This window comes from Pseudorca crassidens, chromosome 6, assembly GCF_039906515.1.
Source record: "Pseudorca crassidens isolate mPseCra1 chromosome 6, mPseCra1.hap1, whole genome shotgun sequence".
NCBI classification, from domain to species: Eukaryota; Metazoa; Chordata; class Mammalia; order Artiodactyla; family Delphinidae; genus Pseudorca; species Pseudorca crassidens.
The window spans coordinates 51,734,698-51,755,231 of NC_090301.1; the positions used below are offsets into that span (position 1 = coordinate 51,734,698).

General features: G+C 38.1%; 1 protein-coding gene across 1 annotated transcript in view; it reads right to left on the minus strand.

Annotated features, from left to right (window-relative positions):
* The window catches only part of ITGA4 (integrin subunit alpha 4), an 86,510-nt gene that overhangs the window by 63,913 nt on the left and 2,063 nt on the right, over nt 1-20,534 (minus strand). The window contains exons 3-4 of the mRNA XM_067741330.1: nt 370-476; nt 144-273 (exon numbers count right to left, since the gene is read on the minus strand). Coding sequence (XP_067597431.1) covers nt 144-273; nt 370-476 — 237 coding nt within the window. The remainder of the gene's footprint in view (nt 1-143; nt 274-369; nt 477-20,534) is intronic.

Below are 20,534 nucleotides of genomic sequence, written 5' to 3' on the forward strand. Positions count from 1 at the left end.
ACTCTGAGTAGTTAAAGGAAACAGAGCTATTTCAAAGATCCTCCCACCCCAAACCAAACATCCCAAATTGAAAATTGAAGAAAAATTTTTAAAGGCATTCACTTATTTCTCTTGATTCAGTTAATATCAAAACCATGCCTTACCTTGATAGCATGGAGCTATTCTTTTACTCAGCTCTGTTCGTAAATCAGAGGGCATTCCATAGCAAACACCCGTGGGGAGCTTATTTTCATTCTTTATGTAAAATATATTTTTCCATCTATGCCCACAAGTCTGAATAAAACATAAAAGTAGACCATATGATGTGAAAGTCACACCCAGGGTATCTGATTTCACGATGTGATCAGTGGACTAATTTCAATAACCTACCACGATGGAGCCATTTTCTCCTGGCTGTCTGGAAAGCGTGACCCCCAACCATTGATTGTCTCTTTCTTCCAAACAAGTCTTTCCACAAGGTTCTCCATTAGGGCTACCTACAGCATTTGAAAATAATTTTATCATCAGTTATCTTGAAAACAATATTATTCTACAAGAGCAAACAAACACACATGCTTATCCCCAGTGTTTTTTCCTTCAGCCCTCTGTGGAATGCCCCCTTTCCCTGCTTCTTTGTCATCATACATTTGGTGCACATTGTTGGGGTAACCGTCAGTTAATCTGTGCCAACATAATTGTTCTCTCACAGGTGATTTTTGTTTGTAGAAATGCCCTCTGACTGCTAACACCAGGAAGAGATGGCCTTGAAATAGGAGATAGCTAACCAACATGACTAAGAGAGGGGAAACCAGTTTAAAACAACATTGGCTGTGCAAGTCCAACTGCATTGTGTAATACTTGGCAAAGAATGTCATCTTTGTTTTGATCATTTATCTAGCAATGTAGGCAACATTTCCAGAGCACTTTTTTTAAACGTTTCTTGTTCTGAGACATTAAGAATAGAAGGAATACAATATGGTCCTCAGCATTTAAGTCACAATTTGTTGAAGCTGGAGGTGATGATGGAGCATGTGGAAAGCAGCTGTGTATAATTAGCATACTAATAATGCCAGTATTTAAAACAAACTGCCCTATGGTTTACATTTAGTGGTTTGTGACATTCTCAACAAAGAAAAAAAGACTTTGAAAAGCTGGATTATTTTAGCAAAGAAACAACGTCAATAGGCACTTTCACAAAGGCATGAATAACCAGAAAGCCAAAAGTAAAATATTACACACGGGCAATACTTCTAAACTGTGCAAGAAAAAGTGATCAGCCCAGTAATTTTTCTTTTTGTTAAAGTGACTTATTTGCTTTGTAGCTGGGATCCTGTATTAAATGTGATTTCAAGTAAGTGATTTTGGGGGAGAATAAGATGCAGTATATTAAGATTCCTTTTGCTATTTCCACCCACTTCAATTGCCACATGACAGTTCCGTTACAAAGGCAGATAAAAACATTTGCATCAATTTGACTGGATAGGGACATGGAACTTTTTTTTTTAACTTAATTTTGCTACCAAGTTTTCATACATTGATAGGGACCACGCTCTAAATCATCAAGCACTTATAACCTTGACCCCTAGATAATGCTTCCTGGGCAAACTCAGAATACTTTCATAGATGAGGTTAGTATTAGAAAGTGAAATTATTTGCAGTTAAGTCTCCTGGGTAAGAGAGATTTTAAGGAGTGTGGAAAGATATTTGTGCATACATTTTATGAACATTTGTTCGTTCTCTTAAAATGTTGTTCAGGACAAACCAACCCTTCAACACAGCTAAACTGAAGAAAGTTTCCTAGCCCCGTCTCTGGAGATTGATTTAGTTGGTCCAGGTGAGGCCCTGATTACCCCAGGTGATTCTCATGATCTGGAACATTGTTACCATGGTATATGGATAGTCTTTTTTTGGCCAATTTTCTTGGAGAATAGTAATGTCAACTCCCACCTATTGGTAGTGCCCGCCAAGAGCATGAGACAGAGAAATACGACTAAGGATCTGTCTGGAAAAAGAATGCTGGGGTTGATTAGCAATGTCTACTTGGAATGGGAAGGGGATATTGCTGCAGCCCAAACCTTGATCAAGGATGGTCCAGGTGGAAGCATAAGGTTTCTATATTCAAGTTAATAAAGAAAGGAAGGAATAAGGGAGAGGGAAAGACAATTATGTTGTACTACTGAATGGGTAAGGTCTAACATAGAAAGTTGTTACCAACGTAATTGAAAGAAAGTGAAAGAATGACAAATAAATTTAAATTTTCATTGTGATGCAAATTTCAGTTTGACTTTTTGCTAAAACTGTCCGTTGCTTTTTTTTTTTTTTACTAATGTCAAAAATAGATGATAAATGGTAGATTCGTCTACCTGAAGCTGAAGTTATTATTTATCCCAATAGATACTTCAACAAAGTATCTTCTCTGAAAATACCAAAGTCTTCCTCAAATTACAGTCAACACTCAGTTAACTAAGCAATTGTGCAGGAGGAAAATTAAGGACAGGAGAGGACAGAGTTCACAAATAACACATTATCTCTGTTAAAATGTGGTATATTTAATGGACAGTTTCATTAAGATTACGGCCAATATTTAGGAACAAATTTAGTGTCCTAGAGATGCCACCCCAATGTTTAAAAACATATAATAGTATGTACGTAGTAAACATACAATAGTTTAGAACTAAAAAATACCATGTAAATTGCTGAAGAAAATGGCCCAAAAGTTCTTATGCACAAAAATTGTGAATTGTCATCTGTTTCTTAGCTGAGCTCTCTTATTTGTAGATTTGAAAATGAAAACTAGAGAAACTCTTGTGTTATAAAACTGTTTTCTGTGTCCACAGATTATTCCCCATTGCATCCTTTCTGTTTTAGTTTTAGCCTCACCAGGTGACATCACAATGTCATCACTGCTCAGATTCTCACACTTAGAGTCACACACTTAGATAACTCTAGTAAGTGGACAGACATACAGACTCACGCTTATACAGGTTTCTTCTTTCCACTTCCTAATACTGCTTCTGCCACAGAGTAGCACCCAACAGCAAAGAGAATCCTGAGGTACTTTCAGCACTGGTTACAAGACAATATCAGTTCAAAGAACAGCCTATAAATCCCCACTACTGACCTGGGTCTTCATTTCTAGCAACTTTTCACCTTTACTTCTGTAATGCCTGCAGAATCTTGGCAGAGAGGTCAGCCCTTCACATCACCAACTTATGCTCAGGGCCCCTCCAGAGCTTTGCCTTAACTTCCTTGCTCCGGAGGCCACGCCTTTTCTCGTGGTTCTCAGCCCTGACTGGACATGAGGATCACCTGGGGTGATGGTGGTGGGGGGGGGAACGTTTGGAACAAATACTGACACCTGGTCCCACTCCCAGAGGCTCCGATTTGATGTGCCTGGGTTGAGACCCAGACATCAGAATTTTTCAAACAGCTCCCCAGTAACAGTAGTGTGCAGCTGGGCTTGTGAGCAACTGCTCTGCAATGTACATGGTTATGTCATTTCCTGTGTTATATGTGAAAGGAACTACTCCATTTAGAAAATAGTAGTAATACCTTTTTGCCCTCCTTGGTTTCACCTAAATATTGGAATAGGATATCAAATATTAAGCCAATTTTCTTCATGTGGAAATACAGTATTTCTGATTTGGTCAGAAATGATGATCATTAGAACTGTCATGAGAAAGCTAATTCTCATGAATTTCCCTGACAGAACACCATAAATAAATGCAGATTATATTTTATCCAAATGTCATGCTGAAATGATTTATAATCTGGTTTTCAATTCAGCTCATACATTACTGATCTAAACTCAGAAAATCAAATCAGCTTCATAATTGAAAAGAGTACTTTACATGGTTTAACATAAAAGAGGTCAGCAGAAATTAACATGTGATAATTTTCCATGCTTTTATATAACTAGAATGACTAATTCTTAGCGCAGTTGAATGCATTTTCCCAGTAGACGTTAAAAATATAAAGCACATAAAAACCATAACCCTTATTCTAAAAATTAAGCCCATCTTTCCCTTTCTTTTTTTTCCTCTTTCGATTTTCATTTGGGAAAGAAAATATAAAAATGTATGCTTACTATTCAGTTTTTATTTCCACTTATTGATTTTGTTTCAGTGTATACATGAGTATATAAATGTGAATAAGCAGTAATTTTGATAGATGGATACAAAGGATGTTAGTACAAAGCCAATTAGGTACATTCTTTACCACTCCCCGCCTTTGTCTTTTTTGCTCTTATTCACATCATCTGTTTTAGTGCCATTTTTCCAAGTGCCAAAATGTGACAGAGAATATGGAAGACTAGATATTTGCTCTTGATTGTCATCTCCATGGGGGCAGACTGACTATTTTGTTGACTGTGGCATTCCCACAGCACAGAACAGGGCCTTACATGCAGTAGGCAGGAACAAAATATTTGCTGAGGGAGGGAATTCTGAAACCCCTTATACCACCACAAAATCCTCTAGTAGAGGATACTACTACAAAATTTTCACCAAACTCTCAGGGATCTAAGCTTTGGAAAGGTCTTCTTCCTTCTCTACTATTCTCTCCTACTTCCAAAATATTAGTCCCTTAAGTTTTAAGACAGTAACAGATGGTCTGAAGGAAAACAGCGTTTGCAGGTTTGAAGATCTTTACAAAGTGCGATATGTGAGTAGGATGATGTAGGACTGAGAATTAGCTGGGCCTCCAGGAAGTGCCTGTCTCAGAGGGGTTCTGCAAGGATTTTGGGACTAAATGAGGTATATGTGAAGGGCTCGGGCTAGAGCCTGGCAGAGAAAGCAAGAAAACATTAGCTGATGCTGACATTATTATTTTAAGGATTAAGCTAAAGATACGATTAAGCTGCACATATGTCATGGGATATATCCTCCTCCCTAACATATTTGTGGCATATCAATGTCAGCGAGCCCTTACCATACACATTAACTCTTTATTTCTCAGAGTAGCAACAGAGGACAGTGTTATCGATCCCATTTTACAGGTAAGGAAATAGAATCTTAAAGAAGTAAAGTGATTTGCCCAAATCCATGGGGCTGGTAAACAGAAAAGATTAGAATCAAAAACCAAAACCTTTTAGAATGAAATACTGCCATTTGCAGCAATATGGATGGACCTAGAGATTAATATACTAAGTAAAGTAAGCCAGACAGAGAAAGACAAATATCATATGATATCACTTATATGTGGAATCTAAAATATGATATAAATGAACTTTTTACCAAACAGAAACAGACTCACAGACACAGAAAACAAACTCACGGTTACCAAAGGGGAAAGGGTGGGGAGGGATAAATTAGGAGTTTGGGATCAGCAGATACAAACTACTACATATAAAATAAACAACAAGGTCCTACTGTATAGCACAGGGAATTATATTCAATATCTTGTAATAAACCATAATGGAAAAGAATTTTTAAAAAAAGGAAATCAAAAGCTTTTAGAAATTGAAGATCTAAAAGTAGTTACTTTCCACTAATCTGGAGTATATACAATAGAACTGTACACATATTTCAGACATATGAATTATCTGGATAAATTTTACTTTCTAAACCTTTTTTTTCAGATGAAAATGTGTAAAATATCACAAGTCTGCCCACAGACTATACAGTCAACTTTCTAGTGTTCACAAAAAATGTTACTTACTTGGTCCCTATCTTACCCTGACCTTTTCCTCAACTGAGATCAGTTCTCATCTCAATATTTTGGCATTTACACTGAGGAAGGACCAAGGGGAAAGACCAGACTCAAAGGTCTTCTTTCTGTAACCTTCTGACAGCTTGAGTGACACATTTTGTGGGTAGGGGAGCCTGGGACTTCTGGATGCAATGACAAGTTTGGTTTATCTGCTTGTGTCACTGGGCTGTGGCTTCATCAGTTCAGACATTTGATTGGGGCTCTCAGACTGGCCTTTTGGCTACTAAGAGAACACATGCATTTATCTGATCTTTCAAAAGATGTGACATAATTTTCAAGTCTCAGAAAAATGGTGAAAGACCTTACTTCCACCAATTACTTTTTCTTTTTTTAACGTGAAGCTCTATTCCATTGAAAGATGAGTCCTGTATTTTCAAACTCTTCCACTAGAAATTTTTCTTAAATAATCCTGAAAAATAAATGACCCTTGTTCTAGTCTATGTTCTATAAAGATTCTTTGTTCATTCATGCAAGATATCTTTATTTGTAGAAGCGATAATTACCGAGGGAAAATGATCATACAATTCCTTCATTTACCAAGATTCAGAATATAGAAAAAACATATGGGATTAAAAGCAAACGAACCAATTCAAAGATGACCAGATTACAAGGCCTACCACTGGAGGGTTATAAAAATTACAGAAAATTTGTGTCTGTGCATACAAGACTGCCTGGCACCTAGTAGGTGTTCATTAAATGTAAATGCTTCTGCTCCCCAGGGTACCCACATTGCGTTGATGTGGACACACCAGCAGAGGGAGCTCACAATGTTGTGAGGTTGGATCAGCAGCCAAATGGCCGCTTGTTTTTGTTTCTTATCAGACACTAATTACTATTAGATTCATTATATTATTTTTATTATATTAAACTGTGTACTTTTCCCACACATCTAATAAAATGTGGTGGAGATGTTTCTGAAAGGTAACAGTGATGTTCATGAATTTAACAGCAATAACAATAACTTGGAGTAATGAAAAGTGAAATACCCAAGTTTTACAGGAGATATGGGACATGAAAGTACTAAACTTCCAAGACCATTTCCTCCAAGTCATCTAGGGGCAAACGAGAGTCAAAATATCAAATTAAACATCAAAATTAGAAACCATTCTTGAAGTATTTTTTTTCTGGAAAAATATGTTTAAGTGTCATATTCTACGACTTCCTAATAAAAATCTGATAATGGCTGATAATCACGCTCAATTTATGTGAGAAACAACTCCTATAATCACAGGCCTGAAAAAGCCAGTTATTTAAGTCCTCTATTTCATTTTATTTTAATTACATTTTTTATTTAATAACCATATTTATTTTACTGTGTTGTATTTAGGAAGAGAGTTCCACACAGAAGTGAACAAGTTCTGGCAGTAGAGGCAAGCTTGATGGTTGCAATTTTATGAATCTGAGTTGATCCTGAGACATCACTAGGCTTCAGAACCCTAGAAAACCATCCTGCTGGTGAGCTTGAACCTAAGATCGGGGTTTCCTCCAGGTGCCTTAGGGCCAAACTTCTTTAAATTCCTACAGAAAACCTATACAAGTATTTTTACTAAGTACAGCAGAAAAATGTACAGCAACGGATATATTTGCTGTGCATAATTTAAAGAAGGAATGTTTTCTTACAATAATTATAGAATTATTTATATAATAAATAACACATTATATGCTTTGTATGTGCCAGGCACACTTTTAATACATGTAAACATGTATATTAAGTCATTTAATTTTCGCTATATCCCTATGAGGCAGGTATTATTATCATTATCCCAATTTCACAGATGGAGAAGCTGAAACAAAGGGAGACTAAGCATCTTGCCCAAAGTCACACTACTTGTAAGGGGGGAAGGAAGGATTCAAACCCGTACTGTCATCCACCACCGTACACCACTTTACAATGATTTGCTATTAGTATTTTTCACTGTTAATCAGGAAATGAATCCAAGTATCAACATTATTAATAATCTTATTCTAATTCTATTTCTATAATAACTTATTATATAACATTAACTTCCAATATTAGAAAATAAAGAAAGAAAATTCTGTACTTCCATGGTTTTCAACTAATCTCTTAGACTTAAGCATTCATTTGAAAAAGTATCACTCATATATAGATACCATTTTGAGTGTCTTTGAAACAAGAATAAGGCAAAAATGTAAACAGAAAAAAAACTCCAGGGAAACCTGCCCTCATTTAATGCTCAGTGGTCAATACTGAAGTTCTGAGCCTGGTTTTGGAATTCACAGGGTAGGATGGAGGAGGAGGTCAGGCTAATAACAAGGTTTAAAAATATGTGAGGGCTTCCCTGGTGGCGCAGTGGTTGAGAGTCCGCCTGCCGATGCAGGGGACACGGGTTCGTGCCCTGGTCCGGGAAGATCCCACATGCCGCGGCGTGGCTGGGCCCGTGAGCCATGGCCGCTGAGCCTGTGCATCCGGAGCCTGTGCTCCGCAACGGGAGAGGCCACAACAGTGAGAGGCCCGCGTACCGCCAAAAAAAGTGAGAAAAGTAAAAATCAGTCAGAGAGTCCATGGCATCATTCTGTACCAATCAATGTAGGATCAGACTGAGATGAGGGGTTACCGATAACAGAGGACATCTTTTCATTCAAAGTTTAAACAGTGGGATAATATGTTGCAGAGACAATGATTTGCAGACAAAATAATGATATTCTAATAAGTACTAGAAAATGGTCACAAGAAAACAGAGAATAGCACTGGGGCGAGGTAGACCTAGAAAGATTTCACAGAGGGTAGATATTGACAAGAGACTTCTACAAAGGGTATCATTTTAAAAGGACATGTCTAATCCACTTCACAAAATATTTCCTGCAAAAGAGATTTGATAACTAAATCTATACTCTTACTACTTCTGAACATATTCATTGAGAATTACAGTATTTCATATAAATTATATGAAAAAGATTTCAAATCATTAAAAATAGATTCTTGGGGATAAACTGAGAGCATCAGAACCAACACACTGCATTACTGAGCCCAGTTCTGTCACTTGCAAGTCCACTTCCATATTTAATTTGATATCTCCAGCTCTTCCTATAATTAAAATCCCCTTGTTTGAAAGACAGTCAGTTCCGAGCTTCCTATCTCAGGAGTGTGTATTCTTTAGATTGCCTGGTAGAGTAGGCAGAGTCTGGAACCCAAGGCTGGCCTAGACCTCTTGGAACAATATTGAAATATACAGCAAGCCCCAGAGGATCCCACCCATATCTGAGAAATGCACCCATCCATTTCACATTCATTGAGATTTTACTACATGCTCATCAAAACTGGTCAGAACTGGCTCAATTACTCTTCCAGGAAAACTTCTCTCGTCATCCAAACACTTTCTTCTCCCCACTGTGTGTCTCTATCATTATGCATGTTACGTTTTCTTGTAAGTAATTATCTGTTTCCCTGTTTCTCCTGTCACTGAGTTCTTTCAGGGCTTTAGCCATCTTAGCCACCTTTCTATTCCCAGTACCAGCATAAGTAATTGATAAAATTTATTTAATAAAGGAAGAACCCAGTTAAAAGAGTTGACATCTGCCACCAATATTTTCGCACTCCTCACTTCTCAACCCTCTGAAGTCTGGTATCACCACTAAAACTGGTCTTACCAAGGTTACTAATGAACCAATTTTCTCTAAATCCAACGAAACCTCCTAAGTTCTTACCTAGCTTGACCTCTTGGCAACTTTTGATACTGCCAACCACTCACCTCTTTATAGAATCTCTCACTCCTCTACTTCCATAGTGCCACACTGACCTGATTTCCTAGCTACCTCTTTGGCTTTTCCTTCTCAATCTATTTTTCAGGCTCTTTTTTCTTCTCCAATGGTTTTCAACCATGGATGAATATTGGAATCATCTGGGGACCTTTGGAAACTCCTGATGCACTACTAAGGGTTCTGCACCCAATTCCAACGTGTGTGTGTGTGTGTGAAGTTTTTCCACACCATCAACAAGCAATTCTCTGATACCAGGTGGGTGTCCTGCAATTCAACTCCATTGTAACACTATCTAACCTGTAAATAATGTCAGATCCCACAGGTTAAGGGTTCAGTCCTACATGCTCCTTGACATAGGTCTTAGTGATGATTTTTTAAATCTGACACCAAAAGCAAAAGCAACAAAAGCAAAAATAAATAAGTGGGACTACATTATACTAAAAAACTTCTGTACAGAAAAGGCAACATACTGAATGAGAAAAAATATTTGCAAATTATATATCTGATAAGGGGCTAATATCCAAAATATATCAAGAATTCATATAACTCAATAGCAAAACAAGCAAACAATCTGAGTGGAAGACCTGAATAGACATTTTTCCAAAGAAGACATACAGATGGACCAGAGGTACATAAAAACATGCTCGACATCACTAATCATCAGGGAAATGCAAATCAAAACCACAATGAGCTATTACCTCACACCTATCAAAATGGCTATTATCAAAAAGACAAGAGATAACAAACGTTAGTGAGGATGTGGAGAAAAAGGATATGTATTGTTGGTGGGAATGTAAATTGGTACAGTCACTATGGAAACAGTATGGAGCTTCCTCAAAAAATAAAAGATAGAACTACCATATGATCCAACAATTCCACTTCTGGGTATTTATCAGAAGAAAATGAAAATACTAACTCAAAAAATATTAGGTAACCCCCATATTTATTGCAGTATTATTTATAATAGCCAAGATGGGAAACAACCTAAATGTCCACTGAAGGATGAGTAGATGAAGAAATTGTGGTACATATATGCAATGGGATATTATTCAGCCAAAAAAAGAATGTAATCTCGTCATTTGCAACAACATGACTGAACCCCGATGACATTATGCTAAGTGAAATAAGTCAGATAGAGAAAGACAAATACTGTATGATCTCTCTTATATGTGGAATCCAAAAAAAAGAAAAAAAAACAAGCTCACAGAGAGAGAGAGAACAGATATATAGTTGCTAGAGGCAGGGGTGGGGAGGGAAAAATGGTGAAGGGAGTCAAAAGGTACAAAGAGAAAAATAAATACAGTGCATTACTGAGCAACACCAAAAAATAGCTTACTATCATTTAGTAATTTGTGACTATCTTCTATAGTATTAGGAAATTTAGGCAACCTTAATAAATTAACACAAAACTTCCTTAATGGGTAATAGAACTTTTAAAAGAAACCTGAAAGGTAAAAATACACTGGGTGTATCTGTTTAATAGCTGATTAAAATAGATGAAAAATTTAAAAAGACTGCTTTCCTCCCATACCCCTACTCCCCCCACATGCACAAACTTCAGATACCAATCTCAAGTCCACCAGCTATTGAAGTTTCCTTTGGTTTGAATAATTTGCTAGAGTGGCTCACAGAACTCAAAGAAGCATTTTACTTACTAGATTACCAGTTTATTATAAAAGGAAGTAACTCAGGAACAGCCGGATGGAAGAGACACATAAGGCAAGGCATGAGGAACTTGCAGGGAGCGAGCGCTTCCAGGTCCTCTCTGAATGCACCACTAGTCCTAAATCTCCACGTGTTCACCGACCCTGTCCTTCTGGGGTTTTATGGAGGTTTCATTACATAGGCATGATTGATTAAACCACTGACCATTGGCAACTGGTTCAACCTCCAGCCCCTCTTCTCTTGCTGGAGGTCAGGGGGATAGGAATGAAAGTTCCAACTATCTAATCATATGGTTGGTTCCACTGGCAACCAGCCACATCCTTAGGTCCTAAAGTCATCTCACTGACGTAACAAGATATATTTATCACTCTAGAAAACTCCAAGGGTTTTAGGATCTCTGTGCCAGAAATGAGGGTGAAAACCAAATATATCAATATATTCTTATTATAAATCACAACATCCTACCCCAGACCCACCCCCAGAGATTTTATTAGTTTAGGAGGAGGCCACCAGTACTGGTATTCTTAAACCTCTGCAGGAGAACCTAGGTTGCGGCCAGAGTTGACCAACACTGTTCTAGCCGCCTCTCAAGTTGTAGGAAGCCTCTGGGATCTCTTCTGGGCCTGATGATCTATTCAGCCTAGAGAGTTCCCAGGTTAAACTCATTAATCTCCATGGTTTTGATTACCATCTCTATGCCAATTACCTTCAACTCTGAACTGCCCTCTAGACCACACCTGCCCTCCAGACCCATACATCCAACTGATTTCCAGATATTTACTTTTACATCTCACAGGACATAGCACCATCATCTAGCCAACAGCCCAAGTCAGAACCTTGGGTAACATTTTGAAACCTCCTTTTTCATCTCTCTCGTTTAATAATTACAAAGTCCAGTTCACGGAGACCTGCTCTGCAGGAAAATAGCAGATTTCAGCACTAAGCCAAAGGCCAGTACAGCCACTGTGGACCCCCTGCAGATCTTGCCAGCTTTTGCCCCACAGGTATTAGTGTTAACTGATGCCTGGGTTCCTCCCGACTCCCTTTTTTTCTCACTGAAAAGCCCAGAAACCACCGGTCATCCCAGGCCTCTGTGCCTACCCTAGTATAAGAAGCCAGCCACTTGAGCCCCTCCCTGTACCCACCAAAGCCCAAGTGCAAGACACCAGCCTAGACCCTTGTGGCTGACCCCACCATTGCGCCCGGCCTCAGGGTTCGGCCCTACAGCTGTGCATCTGCATGCCACCAGCCCTCTGCCCACCACCAAGCTTCACTGCAGTGCACACGCCCAGGGGAAAGTGTGCAGCCATGAGGGAGCACAAGGACAGCTGGGGCCCCTGTAAGTTTTTGTGGGCCTGCGTCAGGGTGTGCCTTCTGTTGCTCGGCACCACAACGCCCACCTGAAGCCAACACCTCCAACTGAGCATCTGCTACCCCCAGCCCAACACCCAGCACCAGCCTCCACTGCATTGTGCACACACCGAGGAAGAGTGTGAAACCACACACGAGCATGCTGACAGCCAGGGCTTCTTCAGTTTCCAGAGAGCTTACCAAGTTGTAACACAAATAATCCCTGCTTACTTCTCCAACCTATCACCACTTCACACTCCACAGTTCAACTGTATGCATTTTTCTTTCAGTCCAAAGATGCTGCCCTCTCAGAGACCTCAGGGTCTTCATATACACTGTTTGCTCTGTCTGGCACCCTTTCCCATAACCTCTTCCTCTGGCTAACTCTTGATTTTTTGTTGTTGTTGTTGTTGTTTGCAGTTTTCCACTAGAACATCAATTCCTTAGGAAGACATCACCTCAATCTCCTAAACAGATTAGATCTTCTCACCATACTTTCTTATAATAACCTAACCTATAGACTGTAAACCCCTCAGGGCAAGGGCCATGTTTCTTTTGTATGCCCAGGTTCTCGCCCTTTGACATCCCTCAATAAATGACCTACAAGCACAATGGATTACCATATCTGGCCCAAGAACTACTGCCAAAGGGAGAGGTTTTTTAGTCATTAGAAATATCACCCAGTGGTCAAGTAAACTTTAGGCAAAAAATAAAATACATTTTAGAAAATCTCATCTCTTAAATTAGGTGGAAACCATTCTTTTAGAGATGGAGTTTGGGAAATTGCTGGAAATAAGGAAACAATTCTTGTAATATGATGGTTTATTCATGAAGCGCTCTGTCTTAATTTTGTGCGTAATTAGCATAACAACCTCTGTTCAGGGGTGATTTTTCAAAATGACCAGTCTGTATCAACATCATCTTCATAAGCTACAATTTAAAGAGTATCACAAATAAGAAAGAAAAGGAAAGTTATCAAGGACATATTTGAAGTTTCAACAGTGAGAGGTTTGCCTTTTATTGTTAAGCTAATAATTCCTACAAATCAGGCAGAAGTGAGTGAGGTAATCATTAGTTTAATGACACAAACGCTAATTAACTTAACCTCCTCCAAGTAGGTTACGTAATATAAACCAGAAGGCTGGCTAAGGCAATATAATTTCCAGGAAGAAATCTGAAGGGGAATAATGATGACTAACTTAATAAACCACTGTTCTTTCTAGTAAGAAAAAGAGGTACAAGGAGAGAGCTTAAAGGTCGAGTAACTATACAACATTGGTCTAGAAAAGTGAAAATTCCAATCATTTTATGCATAGACACTGGGAAAGCACCTGCTAAAAAGTTAGTATTATTTTACATAGGGAAGTTATGTTTCTCTAGAACAGCGCTGTCCGACAGAACCCTAATACAAGTCACATATGAAATAATTTTACAGTAGTCACATTAAAAAGGAATAGGTAAAATTGATGTTAACAATATATTTTCTTTAACCTAATACATCCAAAATGTTTTCATTTAAAAATGTAATCAATATTAGTTTCAAAATATTTATTTCAACATGTGATCCATATCTAAAAAATTAAGAGATTTTATGTATACGTATGTGTGTGTGTATGTATTTTTTTTTTGGTACTAAGTCTTCAAAATCCAGAACGTAATTTGCCCTATAGTACTTCTCACTACAAACTAGCCACATTTCATGTGCTCAATAGCCACATGTGGTTAGTGGCTACTGTACTGTACAGTGTAATTGTATAATTTTAGCCTCTATTACCCAGACATGTGTGTGTGCGCGCGCACGTGTGTGCGTGCGCACGTGTGCATGCCCAAACACGCATGTATAATGCTACTAGTGGCAACTTCAAAATAATGAAAGATCTAGTATGCCTTTTGAATGACCAAATAAAGGTAATCTTTTTAGTATAATTTTATAGCCATTTATGTATTTTATTATGTTCTAATTGTTCAAATACTGGAAATCCATGGATAAATACATTAATGAAGTCATTATTTGTGATGCCTTAATTTAGCAACCACCTGTGATCAAAGTTTCCTTTTAAAAAACTTAGCAAGGATGCAAAGCACCTGAGTGGAAAAGCAACTGAACCTGTGGAAATCACTATGGCCTCCTCAGACACGGAATCTTCATGAACAAGTTTGGATTCAGACCCGCCTGATGGCGAGACTACCTTCCTCTGGTTCACAGAGAGCAGTACCAAGGAAGTGAGGGGAGAGACCCTTCTTAGGCGGGCAGGAAGGTGGAAGAAGCCTGCTTGCACACAGGAAGAAATGTACCTCTTCTACAGTCAATTCACTTCACTAAAAGGGGTATCTGATTCTCAACATCTCATACCCTGAACATTCTAGATAAACAGGCATTTGCTGCTCACTTCTGATTATGACTACAGTGAATATACCATAGTATGGGACAACATTAGCCACTGCAGGGAAGAGGGGTTAGGAGGTAGGGGGGAAGGGTATTGATTCCTCTTCTGAGGGAAGGAGTCTACCTGAATCAAACTTTGATCTGAAATTCTGAGACCTAAAGACTAGTCCATGTAGATAGCACTTTGAATTGTATAGGAGATTGGCACCATTTTAAGAGCTCTTTCAACTTCATCTCTTTGATAGCAAATTAGGCCATGAATGAAAGAAAACATTTTATGACATGGCAGTCATAGCTGAATCTTTAGTTATTGTAAGATTTTTTGGAAACAGATGGAAGTCTATGTGAAGACACAGGGAAAAGACAGCCACTTATCTACAAGTCAAGGAGGGAGACCTCAGAAGAAACCAGCTCTGCTGAAACCTTGATTTTGGACTTCTAACCTCTAGAATTGTTTTCCAAATTGAGACAAAATTGGTCACGGAAACACTGCCAGATTTCACATGAAGGAGAACAGAGACCCCTTCTTCAGAAGGTGAGACACAGCCACCCCCCGCTTCTGCAGAATACCCTCCAACACTAGCAGCTGTGTGGATGAAAGGCTCTTGGTGCTGCAGCCAGGAGTCAGTGCTGTGCCTCTGACGTGGGAGAGCCAACTTCAGGACACTGGTCCACAAGAGACCTCCCAGCTCCACGTAATATCAAACGGCGAAAATCTCCCTGAGATCTCCATCTCAACACCAACACCCAGCTTCACTCAACGACCAGCAAGATACAGTGCTGGACACCCTATGCCAAACAACTAGCAACACAGGAACACAACCCCACCCATTAGCAGAGAGGCTGCCTAAAATCATAATAAGGTCACAGACACCCCAAAACACACCACCAGACGTGGACCTGCCCACCAGAAAGACAAGATCCAGCCTCATCCACCAGAACACAGGCACTAGTCCCCTCCACCAGGAAGCCTACACAAACCACTGAACCAACCTTAGCCACTGGGGACAGACACCAAAAACAACAGGAACTACGAACCTGCAGTCTGCAAAAAGGAGACCCCAAACACAGTAAGATAAGCAAAATGAGAAGACAGAAAAACAGCAGATGAAGGAGCAAGATAAAAACCCACCAGACCTAACAAATGAAGAGGAAATAGGCAGTCTACCGGAAAAAGAATTCAGAATAATGATAGTAAACATGATCCAAAATCTTGGAAACAGAATGGACAAAATGCAAGAAACATTTAACAAGGACCTAGAAGAACTAAAGAAGAAACAAACAACGATGAACAACACAATAAATGAAATTAAAAATACTCTAGATGGGATCAATAGCAGAATAACTGAGGCAGAAGAACGGATAAGTGACCTGGAAGATAAAATAGTGGAAATAACTACTGCAGAGCAGAATAAAGAAAAAAGAACGAAAAGAACTAAGGACAGTCTCAGAGACCTCTGGGACAACATTAAACGCACCAACATTCGAATTATAGGGGTCCCAGCAGAAGAAGAGAAAAAGAAAGGGACTGAGAAAATATTTGAAGAGATTATAGTTGAAAACTTCCCTAATATGGGAAAGGAAATAGTTAATCAAGTCCAGGAAGCACAGAGAGTCCCATACAGGATAAATCCAAAAAGAAACACGCCAAGACACATATTAATCAAACTGTCAAAAATTGAATACAAAGAAAACATATTAAAAGCAGCAAGGGAAAAACAACAAATAACACACAAGGGAATCCCCATAAGGTTAACACCTGATCTTTCAGCAGAAACTCTGCAAGCCAGAAGGGACTGGCAGGACATCTTCAAAGTGATGAAGGAGAAAAACCTACAACGAAGATTACTCTACACAGCAAGGATCTCATTCAGATTTGATGGAGAAATTAAAACCTTTACATACAAGCAAAAGCTGAGAGAGTTCAGCACCACCAAGCCAGCTTTACAACAAATGCTTTACAACAAAGGATCTTCTCTAGGCAAGAAACACAAGAGAAGGTAAAGACCTACAATAACAAACCCAAAACAATTAAGAAAATGGAAATAGGAACATACATATTGATAACTACCTTAAATGTAAATGGATTAAATGCTTCCAGCAAAAGACACAGACTGGCTGAATGGATACAAAAACAAGACCCATATATATGCTGTCTACAAGAGACCCACTTTAGACCTAGAGACACATACAGACTGAAAGTGAGGGGATAGAAAAAGATACTCCATGCAGATACTCCATGCAAATGGAAACCAAAAGAAAGCTGGAGGAGCAATTCTCGTATCAGACAAAATAGACTTTAAAATAAAGACTATTACAAGAGACAAAGAAGGAAACTACATAATGATCAAGGGATCGATCTAAGAAGAAGATATAACAATTGTAAATATTTATGCACCCAACATAGGAGCACCTCAATACATAAGGCAAATACTAACAGCCATAAAAGGGGAAATCGACAGTAACACATTCATAGTAGGGGACTTAAACACCCCACTTTCACCAATGGACAGATCATCCAAAATGAAAATAAATAAGGAAAAACAAGCTTTAAATGATACATTAAACAAGATGGACTTAATTGATATTTATAGGACATTCCATCCAAAAACAACAGAATACACATTTTTCTCAAGTGCTCATGGAACATTCTCCAGGATAGATCATATCTTGGGTCACAAATCAAGCCTTCGTAAATTTAAGAAAATTGAAATTGTATCAAGTATCTTTTCCAACCACAATGCTATGAGACTAGATGTCAATTACAGGAAAAGATCTGTAAAAAATACAAACACATGGAGGCTAAACAATATACTACTTAATAACGAAGTGATCACTGAAGAAATCAAAGAGGAAATCAAAAAAATACCTAGAAACAAATGACAATGAAAACACGATGACCCAAATCCTATGGGATACAGCAAAAGCAGTTCTAAGAGGGAAGTTTATAGCAATACAATCCTACCTTAAGAAACAAGAAACATCAAATAAACAACCTAACCTTGCACTTAAAGCAATTAGAGAAAGAAGAACAAAAAAACCCCAAAACTAGCAGAAGGAAAGAAATCATAAAGATCAGATCAGAAATAAATGAAAAAGAAATGAAGGAAATGATAGCAAAGATCAATAAAACTAAAAGCTGGTTCCTTGAGAAGAAAATATTGATAAACCATTAGCCAGACTCATCAAGAAAAAAAGGGAGAAGACTCAAATCAATTGAATTAGAAATGAAAAAGGAGAAGTAACAACTGACACTGCAGAAATACAAAAGATCATGAGAGATTACTACAAGCAACTATATGCCAATAAAATGGACAACCTGGAAGAAATTCTTAGACAAATTCTTAGAAATGCACAACCTGCCAAGACTGAATCAGGAAGAAATAAAAAATATGAACAGACCAATCACAAGCACTGAAATTGAGACTGTGATTAAAAATCTTCCAAGAAACAAAAGCCCAGGACCAGATGGCTTCACAGGCGAATTCTATCAAACATTTAGAGAAGAGCTAACACCTATCCTTCTCAAACTCTTCCAAAATACAGCAGAGGGAGGCACACTCTCAAACTCATTCTACAAGGCCACCATCACCCTGATACTAAAACCAGACAAAGATGTCACAAAGAAAGAAAACTACAGGCCAATATCACTGATGAACATAGATGCAAAAATCCTCAACAAAATACTAGCAAACAGATTCCAATAGCACATTAAAAGGATCATACACCATGATCAAGTGGGGTTTATTCCAGGAATGCAAGTATTCTTCAATATACGCAAATCAATCAATGTGATACACCATATTAACAAATTGAAGGAGAAAAACCATATGATCATCTCAATAGATGCAGAGAAAGCTTTCGACAAAATTCAACACCCATTTATGATAAAAACCCTGCAGAAAGTAGGCACAGAGGGAACTTTCCTCAACATAATAAAGGCCATATATGACAAACCCACAGGCAACATCGTCCTCAATGGTGAAAAACTGAAAGCATTTCCACTAAGATCAGGAACAAGACAAGGTTGCCCACTCTCACCACTGTTATTCAACATAGTTTTGGAAGTTTTAGCCACAGCAATCAGAGAAGAAAGCCAGCCAGCTTTACAACAGACTTTACAATAGACTCTTACGGATGCTGAGTCAAAAATAAACTTCCATTATGTGCATACTCTATTTGACTTCATTCTCAATGAAGGGAAGCCGCTTCCCAGTTTGAGAAAAAGCAAAGATTACTACCAAAAATGGGGGGAGGGGAGTGGTAAAGATTCAGTAACTAACTTATCCCAATAAAGCAATTATACTCCAATAAAGATGTTTAAAAAAAAAAATAAAGATTTTTTGCTTGGGCCAACAAAAAATATTTTTCATTGTGTTTCAACTGCTACCTTTTCATTTACACATTTAACTTTTGGTTTCATCTATTAACTATCCATATTTATAACCTCAACCTGCCTATAACAGATAACATGCAGATACAGATTTAAGTAGAAAATAGAGATAAAAAATAAACTAATATTTTTTGAATGTCAGTTGTATGTCAGGTACCGAGCTAAACATTTTGCCTATTTTATAGTCACCCATATTTGAGACAGAACAACTGAAGCCGTCTTATATAGACGATTGTGTATGTATTTTTTCCTTGAAAATTCTTCATAAAGAATACTACATAGTCCACAAACCTGAGAATTTTTTAATGTCTTTAGTTACCGATGTATTGTTTTCAGTGTTTCCTTTCTAGACATTATCCTCAATCCCTTATTTTACAGTTTCAAGTTACTTCTGAGTCTGTGCTGAATTGAAACACACAATTTCTTCATATAAGGAAGAGAAGATATATCGTTTGAAATGTCATATGAGAAGTAATTTCAGTCAACTCTTTTGCAAATGTTCATAGCTATTACTACAGCTATTAGTGTTTCAACCAGTTGACTGACTAGAAATCTTGTCTTCCTTTTTGCCTTTCATCTCAGTAGAAACCTTTTTATTGATCAAAAATTTGAAAGTTAAAAATATCCCTTTGGCTTCTCATTTCTAACTAATTCTCTTATTCACCGATCAGGTCGATGACAAACTTTCACTTTGCTTTTATTCATTTATCCATCCAGTACATCTTCACTTAATTCGTGTGTGTTGAACATCTATCATGTGCACATTTTTCTGTGGATATTTCTGTAGTCAACCCCTATGCTCCACGTGCCCAATCAATATACGTTTCCCTTCAATTTTGACAGGTATTATCATCTTAAATTTTAAATATTATATAATATTATGACAGAATATTTCCAGTTAAATACCGACATCTAGAAATAGATTCAGTGCCCTTCCAGACAGGAAGTAGGAGTTAAATACCAGTAGTTATAATGTCATGAATCAGGAAACTATGACAGGACAACAAAAATAAAACATCCCCTCCTGAGACCTTGTCAAGATCCTCTGGCAGATCAAGGCTGTCTGCTCCGCTCCCTAATTCATCCTACAAGTCTCTCATGCAATGAAAATTATACTTTGCAGAATTATTCCAAATGGATAGGTCTGTGAATATGTTATGCTTTCCTAGTCTGCCTTTGGGGATGGAAGATGCTTAATGAGAGGCTGGGGCCTATTCTACACACTGCAGACAACTCCTAGACTCTTACGGATGCTGAGTCAAAAATAAACTTCCATTATGTGCATACTCTATTTGACTTCATTCTCAATGAAGGGAAGCCGCTTCCCAGTTT